Here is a 9,125-nt window from a genome sequence, read left to right on the forward strand (position 1 = left end):
CTTTTTATTTTTATATGATCATTTTGGTCAAGTTCACATAAATAATTTCGTCAATCAACCCAATTAATTTTTAAATTTTATTTTTAATAAGGAATCAAATGAAAACTCTGACCGTAGATTGAATCAACTAATCCGATATGGGCCGTTCGATACGTGGCAACCAACATAGGTTTCAGCCTACAATTTGTTGGCTAGGCCATTTTAATCTTTATTCGCTCTTTCTAGCGTTATTCTAAAACCTAACAGAACATCAGGTCTGAATATTGTTTTTTTCAAATTCACTGTGAATAAATAAATAAACAAAGAAAGGAATATTTTTTTTTTCATACCAGAATTGCTCTTTATATTTCTGAAAAGGATTAAATTACCTTATTAGTCAGATTACATAGAAGTGATAAACAAAATAAGGATAAATAAAAAATCATAAGAGTAATAAGAAGAGGTTTAATTTGTATCAATTGAATTGAGATACTAATCATTAATGAGTTGAGAAAATACAGTGGACAAGATCCTCTCCAGCTTAACAACCTCAAGAAGAAATTATAGTTATTGGTTGCAAAAATAAAGGTCCTTCAACATATGTGCATATCAACTGTTAATCCTCTCTCTCTCATCAATTTCATTAAGCTTCCATAGGTGGGGGCAGGTTAAGATCAAGATGGAGAACTCTTTTTGTACGACTATTAGCAAATTGGTTACAATCAACTTCAGAGGACGAGTCCGACTCACTCTGTACCCCGCCATTGAAATCAGTAACCGCCGTTTCAAACCGGAACGCCTGTTTCTGCTCCGCCGCCCCTAGCCGTACAAGCCCTTCGTAGAACCTCACAGGTTGCGCGTGGGGTACAACTGCTAGACTCGGCAGGTGGTGATAGATCGGATAAAAAGAAACACACCCATTGCCACAGCCACCGCCACCTTCACCAAGGCGGCGCGTGAGGTCCAGTTCAGGCGGCGCGTGAGAAATCCCATCTCCGCTCGAAGACTCCACCGTGCTGCTCTGGCTCGGACTCTTGTCTGCTGCGACTACCTCCGAAGCCAGAGGGAAGTTGGTCTTGGCTTTGGTGCCTCGGAATTCCCTGGCGGCGGCGTCGTAGGCTCTCGCCGCCTCTTCGGCCGTGTCGAAGGTCCCCAACCAGACCCGGCTCTTCCTTCCGGGATCTCTGATCTCGGCGGCGTATCGCCCCCATGGCCTCTTTCTCACTCCTCTGTAATGCACCTCCTTAACTCCACTACTCTTTGCTTTAACCTTTTCCTTCATAGCCATTCTTGATGATCTCAATAATCAATATAGGAGAATATGTTTGTGTTATGACCACCGACTGGGTTGGAGTGAGTGGGCAAATAGAGGTGAAGGGAATTTATAGAAGAGAGGTGAGACTTGAATACACAAAAAGGGTAGGGTGATACTTTTAGAGAGAGAGAAGGAAGGAGAGAGAGAAGGGACGCAGTCAACAAGGGATTTGACTGGTGCAAGAGCGCCGCCTCCGCGAATGACGTCTTACTACTGTTTAGGTGTGGGTTACGTGGCACGCGGTAGTTTCCGCCCAGACGTTGATTTGCCGGCTTTTGCCTTTAATGGCTGTTACTGGGACCAATCCTCTCCATCGTTATCCCATTCTCATTCAAAGAGCGTACAAAGCAATCGTGGAAACAAAATGGAGAATTATATAAATGTTCGACTTACTCGTGTACTTCATTTTTTTTTTTTTTTTTAAATAAAAAATAAAAATAAATGACAAAGTAGTTCCCTATCAATCACAATTAATTGTATTACATCCCTTCTAGCCAATGGTAAAAAATCATAATTATCCTAGTAAAAGTCGTTCCTAATTTATTTATTTAATTTTTTTTTTTAATGTACCTTACTCTAAAGGAGCATTGTTTACTTTTTATTGTAATTGTCTATTGTCAAAGTTTTTTTATGTTATATTTTATTAAAAAATATTAGAAATAATAATAAATTCTAATTTAGAGACAATTTTATACATTTTTAGGTTACGAAAATTTTGAAGGAGATAATTTTTATACTACGGGAGAAAATGAACGAGCAAAGCCAATTTGTTTCTTGAATTCATGTCATAAGAAACATGGTGTCAAATGTATTTTTTCTCCAAGTGTTAACATCAGATATCTTTTTTCGTTACTATTATAGACAGTAGATATATATATTTTTTTAACAAATTAAAGTAAACACACACCTACGCAATTACTCACAAAATGCTGTTCATTGGGCTTGAACCTAAAGCTTCCCTTTGGGGAGGAGATATGGTAGTGTTAGATTTTTCATTTTTCTTGTAAGACACTTTAGATTCATCTAATCTTTTTAGTTCTTTTATTAAGTAGTTTCCACAATCTCTAATTTTTATATATAAGTTGGTCAGACTTATATACAAAAATTAGTATATATCAACCTACTTGGATGGAATCAAAAAATTTATTCAGGTGGGGCACATTTTGTAATATTGTACACCATAATATATATATATATATATATATAGTATAATGTCGATGCATATAACTTAATGTTTATGAGTGTGTGTGTATATATATATATATATATAGTGATATTTTTGGGAATTATATATATAGAATATAAGGATTAAGGAAACTATTTAACAGAAAAAGAAAAAAAAAAACAAATATAGTAAGGGAAAGAGAAAATACGCCGTGGGGGACGTGCCCCCTAGTCTTTAACTCCTTCCGTCTCTAATAAATAAGCACATAATACAATATATAATAAAGAGAAAAAAAAAATAATAGCCAAATGAATAATTATCAATAAATAAATCTTTAAATTCATAAATCTCATTTATTATAACACGGGAATTCAAAACCACAAAATATTTTTAATAATTCATAGAAGTCTATAAAGAGTAATAATAAAACCCAATGAATGACCACGACAACAAGTTATGGAGAGTTGAGTCTTCAACCCTGCGGCTCAAACTGTTTGAGACCTAAAATGTCAACGTGGGTTAATCCCTGCAGGAACAAATCCTTTCTACTTCCAACATAGAAGTGAGAAACCTTTATCCTCAAACGAAACCAACACAATAACAAATGTAACCTCTGACTCATTACGCAAAAATATGCGCTCAGCAAATATATGCATAAGAAAATAGGCAAATCAACCATTCCTAGAACAAAACCATGTATCTAGAAACTCAACCATATCTTAACAAATCAACTATGCCAATAGGTACTTGTGAAATTGTGTTAATAGTCAGCCCACAGTGGTTCCATAACCCATTCAATCATATGCTCACGAGCACAATAAATTTATTTTCATATCATGCCACCAGATCAAATAATGAATAATGTGATAAATATCAATTATAGCATAAAGAACATGACGTTAATTAAACTATTCTCATTAACAATTACAGTGTAGCATTAAGATTCTAGCGAACAGGGGTGGAGCCAAGATTCTATAGTTGGGGTCGAACTTACAATTAATATAAGACTATTTTAAGTCATATATATCTTGGCTCCACCCCTGTTCGCTAGAATCTTAATGCAACACTGTAATTGTTAATGAGAATAGTTTAATTAACGTCATATATATATATATGGCTTAAAATAGTCGTAATCTTTATATAATTGTTAAGACTATTTTAAGCCATATATATCTTGGCTCCACCCCTATTCGCTAGAATCTTAATGCTACACTGTAATTGTTAATGAGAATAGTTTAATTAACGTCATATATATATATATATATATGGCTTAAAATAGTCCCATAATTGTTAATGAGAATAGTTTAATTACAGTCATGTTTATATATATATATATATTATCGATTATAGTCATACAAAAATTTATCAAACCAAGCTAATTTGTGAAAAAAAAAAAGAAAAAAAAATGGCCTATATCTAGTAAATAATGATATAAATATGTACAAAAATTAGTCAAAAAGACCAAATAATTACTACAAAAGACCAAATAATTATTTTTGAGACAATAAAATTCATATATTATTGAGAGATTGGCAGAGAGAAAAATAAAATTAGAGAGATAATAGTGGCAGCAACATGATTTTTAGAGAGAAAAAACAAAATTAGAAAGATAATATTGGCAGAAAAAAAAATTATAGAGATATATATATGGCGGCCACAGAAGAGATTTTAGAGAAAGAAAAAAATTGAGATAGAGAGTCGGCCACAAAGAGATATTATAGAGAGAAAAAAAAAATGAGAGAGGGAGAGAGAGATAAAAAAAAAATGAGAGAGATAATACGGGGAGAGAGACAGCCACAAAGAGATAGGGAGTATTATAGAGAGAAAAAAAATTTAGAGAGAGAATTAGTGATATATATATATGGGCGGCCATATTTTAGATAGAGAAAAATTGAGATAGAGAGATGGCCACAAAGAGATATTATAGAGAAAAAAAAATATATAGAACAAAGAGATATTATAGAGAAAAAAAAATTTAGAGAGATAATATACATGGGCAACAATAAAAAGAAATTTTAGAGAGAGAAAAATTGAGATAGATAGACGGCCACAAAAAGATATTATAGAGAGAAAAAATCTAGAACAAAAAGATATTATAGAGAGAAAAAAAAAATTTAGAGAGATAATACTGGCAATCACAAAAAGATATTTAAAAGAAAAGAAAATTGATATAGTGTTTTACTTGGACGAGTCTTGAAGCACACCCAAACAAACCCATTTTATGTTTAAATCTATACAAAATTGGTAGAGACATTCTTGTCACATAAAAAAGACACTTTTGGGTTTTTAGAAATAGTTAGCACTTTTTCAACCGATCTGTTCTATAGGGGGCAAATTGCTCAAAGGATGAATAATACAAAGAGTTTTATATATATATATATATATATATATATATATATATATATATATATATATTTCTTCTCATAGGGGTATTTCATGCACATTTATATATATATATATATATATATATATATATATATATATATATATATATATATATTTCTTCTCATAGGGGTATTTCATGCACATTTTTATACAGCAAGAGGTTTTTTTGCACTTAACCCTCAAATTTATAACCCACCATGTTTGATTTAATAATTAAAGATGATGTATCAAATTGTTATTGGTCCACATCAACAATAAGAATAAAGTATATCTCTAATAGTTGTGTATATATATATATTTTTTGTAAATCTGATGTGTCATAATAGATTTATATAAAAATTTAATTTTTACAAACCTACTTAATATAGGGTTGTTTCGTTAATGAATGAGTAAGAGGGAGGAGAAAGGAAATATGTTGATGTAAAAGGAAATATGTTGATGTGATTGTGTAAAAACGTTATCTAAAATACACAATAATTTTACACATTAATGATGTGGGTAGTGTAGTTTAAGAGACTGCTGAAGATAAAAAAAATTACATATCAAAAGTGGCCATGTATATTTTACGCAACATAGTATTTTAACAACCTGCGGTAAAAAATAAGAACATCATTCCTTATTTTCTATACTTGAAATTACAAGGTTCATTTATAAAAGATAAATAAATTACTAGTCTCAATCTGATTATTAATTTTGGATTTGTGATATTAGGGCTCCAAAAAAATAGAAATATTCATTCTTTTATTAAATTAAAATGATAAAATAGCCCCAATCAAACTTTCTTATATTAAGCCCCTCTTGCCCCTTTTTTTACTAAAAATTGTTCTTTCTTGTTTTTCAACATAATTATACCAAATACCTAAACTAAAGACATTGTCCACAATGCAACTAATTTTGCATACAAATTCCTAACGAACTTCTTAAATAGAGTTAGAAGAGAAAACAAAATAAAAAAAATTGCAGTTGTGAACAAGAGAGAGGGAGAGATGGGATAAGAGGGTAGAAACCTATTAAAACACAGAAGAATGTTTTTTTTGATATTTTATTTCAGAGTACTGTTATTCACACCAAATACTTAAAGTAAATTATTTAATCGAATAATTTTTAATTAATTATTTATATCAAATACAAATAAATAAAAGACTCAATTTCTTTATTTATTGTATAATTGACTAATTAAAAAAATAAATCTAATTATTTACAGTAACTATTTAGCTTAACAATTAATTTCTTTTATTTTATTGATTGTAATAGTAGAGAAACCGGAAGAAATATTATAAAACATTTCCATTGTTATAATTAAAGGTCAAAAAATCACTTCAATCTCAAGATTTGTTGTGCACGCTCCAAGGAGTAAGGTTGGGATGACCAATTCTAAAAACTCACCGACTATTGAGTGCCCTATCTTCTCAATGTATATCCAGTTGAACCGCCCTTTCTCTTAGACCGACAGGTAGTGAGTAGTCTGACAACTAACTACCTTACACGTTTCTTTTTTTTTAGAGAGACGATACGCGTCTTCTTTGACAGACGTGTCGTAACTTAATCGTTCTGTCTCTAATTATAAGTTTGAATTTTTTTTTTTTTCTCTCCCTCTTCCACTTTTAAGTACTTGTCTTATGCGTGTGTCCCAATTAGTCCTACGATTTGTTCTTGAAACGTGGACTAATTTAAATATTACTCGCTTTAATAATTCAACTATTGACCCTCAACAATCTCACTTTTCGTTATACTTCGATTTCTTTTGTTTAATCTTGCTAAGGTGTCTCTCATTGAATGGCTTAGGCTTTGTGACTCGTGTCACTGTTAACCAGATTTATCTCCATGAGCCTTATTCTTGAATTTGTGGTTAGATTATATGAAATTAACAAGAAAAATAAAATGCCCCAATTCTAAAACCTTCGGACATCTCTCCATCGTCACACACACAAACAAATACAAGTTTTATATATAAAATCTTGAAGGATGAAAATCAGGCAAGTGCAATCACATTGGCTGTTTTGTTTTGTTACAATACACAATTTGTAATACAAAACATGAAACAAAAATACAGTGTAAATAATACAAAGTTTGAAGGAAAAAAGAAAAAAAAAAAAAAACCTTGAAATATAAAAAAATTGTAAAATACTCCCTTGAGATAAAATTTTTTTGTAAAATGCACCCCTGAGATAATTTTTTGACCCTTAAGGCTGTTCGGAGAATACCAAATCAGGAAAAAAAGAAAAAAAGAAAAAGAAAAAGAGTAGAGTATATAGATCAGAATACCAACAATGCCGTCATTATGAATCTATGGTTAAAAAAAGAAGCAGCTGTAAATAGATATTATTCTTCATGCTCTAAGTTGTACAGTAACAGTCATCATGCATAGTACTCATGGATGATCATTATGAATCTATGGAAAACAACTCAGCAATGAGACACATGCTTTCTAAATTCAACAAGATTCAAAAAAAAAAAGAAATTTTGTGTCAATCATTTGCTTTCTAAATTTCAAATGAGACATTGCAAGCCTAATTTAAAACATTGAATACAAAAAAAAGCACATACATACATACATAATGGGATGAAATGAGCAAGAAAAAAGAAGCTAGTTTTGTCTAGATCATGATTATTCCTACAAAGTCGTCTTCCTCAATACGTCCTGTTGGAGCACTTTCTTGAACCACAATAACAAATCCTTCATCTTGACATTTCCATTAGCATCACGAACTTGGCCCTCCTTATAGTTGTAATCATAAGTCAATTCTTGTAAAGGTGGAATGTTCCTTGAAGCAAATAGCATTAAGTGACACATTTTATCGTCTTCATGATCATAAAGAACATTTTGGACATAAAGGTTAGGTGAACAACTGTGATTGATGAACCTTCCAACGTTTCCGGTGTGTGCGGCATCAATAGTATAGCCGTCGTCCTCGTCCTCGCCCTTGCCCCTGCCCCAGCCAACCCCTGTATCAAATAAGTAGTCATCATTACCAATTCTTTCATCAGCTTCCTTATCTCGAATCAACTCCCCAACATACTCGCATATAAATCTTCCGGAAGAAATGGAATTTGGTGATCTAACACCCCATCCCCTTGATTCGGTCTTGAAAACTTGTAATTCAAAACGAATCCCATTTTGGCCCACTCTATTCCCGCAAGAAGGAGGGCATTTACAAGATGGGCCACACTCGTAAACAATGGGGATTGGCATCAATATAGCCCCTTCCTCGTTGAATGGAATCTCACCACCATTTTTTACTGTGCAAGAGCATGGCTTTAGATCCGAGCATCCGTGGATGCAATTGCAACCAATTGGACTAGACTGGTTGGACAACTCTGGATATTTCATTTCTTTTATATAATTGAAAGAAAGGGGTTGTTCATCATCATCCACGCCATTCAATACTTGAATAGCTCTCTTCTCTACCCCTACCCCTAGAAAAATGTCACTGGATTCTTCAAAAAGTGGGAGTTTAGGTTCTACTGTCAGCCTCTTCATTGCAAACATATATGCCAATTTTCGATATGGCTTCTTTCTTTCTTCCCAAAAGTTGGTCACCAGGTACAACCCTTCATAGACATATGTTTTTCCAATGCTGCTTGAATTTTGATTTTGAGCAATGATAACCCTGACAGGAGTTCCTGCTTCCATGCTGTTTTTCAAGGCAAGGTTGCCTCGTTTAAGTTTTTGATCTTCGGGTTTCTTGTTCACACCCAATTGATTTCCACCTTCACCTGAGTATATCAAAACATCACAAGATTTTGTATGATTGCCATAACGACCAGATGAGACAATGCTTGTGGCAAAAGGTTTTTTTATCCTTCTTCATGTAAGCTATCCCAGCTAAAAAATGCTGATGAAGCCCAATGACAAGAAGTTCAGCTCTAGAACCAAACTGGTCACCTACCTCAGCCCCACCCACAGCTCCCAATATATTTGTATCATTAACCCATTTTTGTTCCTTTTTGAGAGCCATCGCTGCTTTTAACAGGTCCCCAGCCTTCATTTTTCCTTTTGATTTTGGTTAATCATGTTCCTGCGAAAGCTTTTCAAATAACTCATTGAATAACTTCAGTGTCTCCATCACTTTATTGCGACTGACAATTGATTGGTGACTGTCAGACGGAATAAGATCATCATCATTTGACACTGCACCAGCAGCAGCAGCAGCAGCAGCAGCAGCCTGATTTTCCATGTTTGGAGTGGTCGTTGTCACCCTGCTACTACTAGCAACACCTTCACTTCTTCTTTCACTAATAGAAGGGGCTTGTGCACCGTGCCTTCGTCTAAGAGCATCA

The 9,125-nt window shown here is 33.1% G+C and overlaps 1 protein-coding gene and 1 pseudogene across 1 annotated transcript; both read right to left on the reverse strand.

Annotated features, from left to right (window-relative positions):
• Positions 1 to 443: 443 nt before the first annotated feature.
• Positions 444 to 1,480, reverse strand: LOC132308912 (ethylene-responsive transcription factor 4-like). The gene has a single exon (XM_059807205.1). It carries the CDS (start codon positions 1,265 to 1,267, stop codon positions 623 to 625), a length of 645 nt encoding a protein of 214 aa, XP_059663188.1. The 5' UTR covers positions 1,268 to 1,480; the 3' UTR covers positions 444 to 622.
• A 5,995-nt stretch (positions 1,481 to 7,475) lies between these two features.
• LOC132310053 (histone-lysine N-methyltransferase, H3 lysine-9 specific SUVH5-like) lies at positions 7,476 to 8,833 on the reverse strand (annotated as a pseudogene).
• Positions 8,834 to 9,125: the final 292 nt, after the last annotated feature.

Source organism: Cornus florida, unplaced genomic scaffold (assembly GCF_030987335.1).
Source record: "Cornus florida cultivar Cherokee Brave unplaced genomic scaffold, ASM3098733v1 CherokeeBrave_3.0.0_Hap2_Chr05, whole genome shotgun sequence".
In the NCBI taxonomy this organism is placed as follows: Eukaryota; Viridiplantae; Streptophyta; class Magnoliopsida; order Cornales; family Cornaceae; genus Cornus; species Cornus florida.

Bases quoted from the DNA above. Each gene is read 5' to 3' on its own strand.
- LOC132308912 (XM_059807205.1), bottom strand. From the start codon at position 1,267: ATGGCTATGAAGGAAAAGGTTAAAGCAAAGAGTAGTGGAGTTAAGGAG.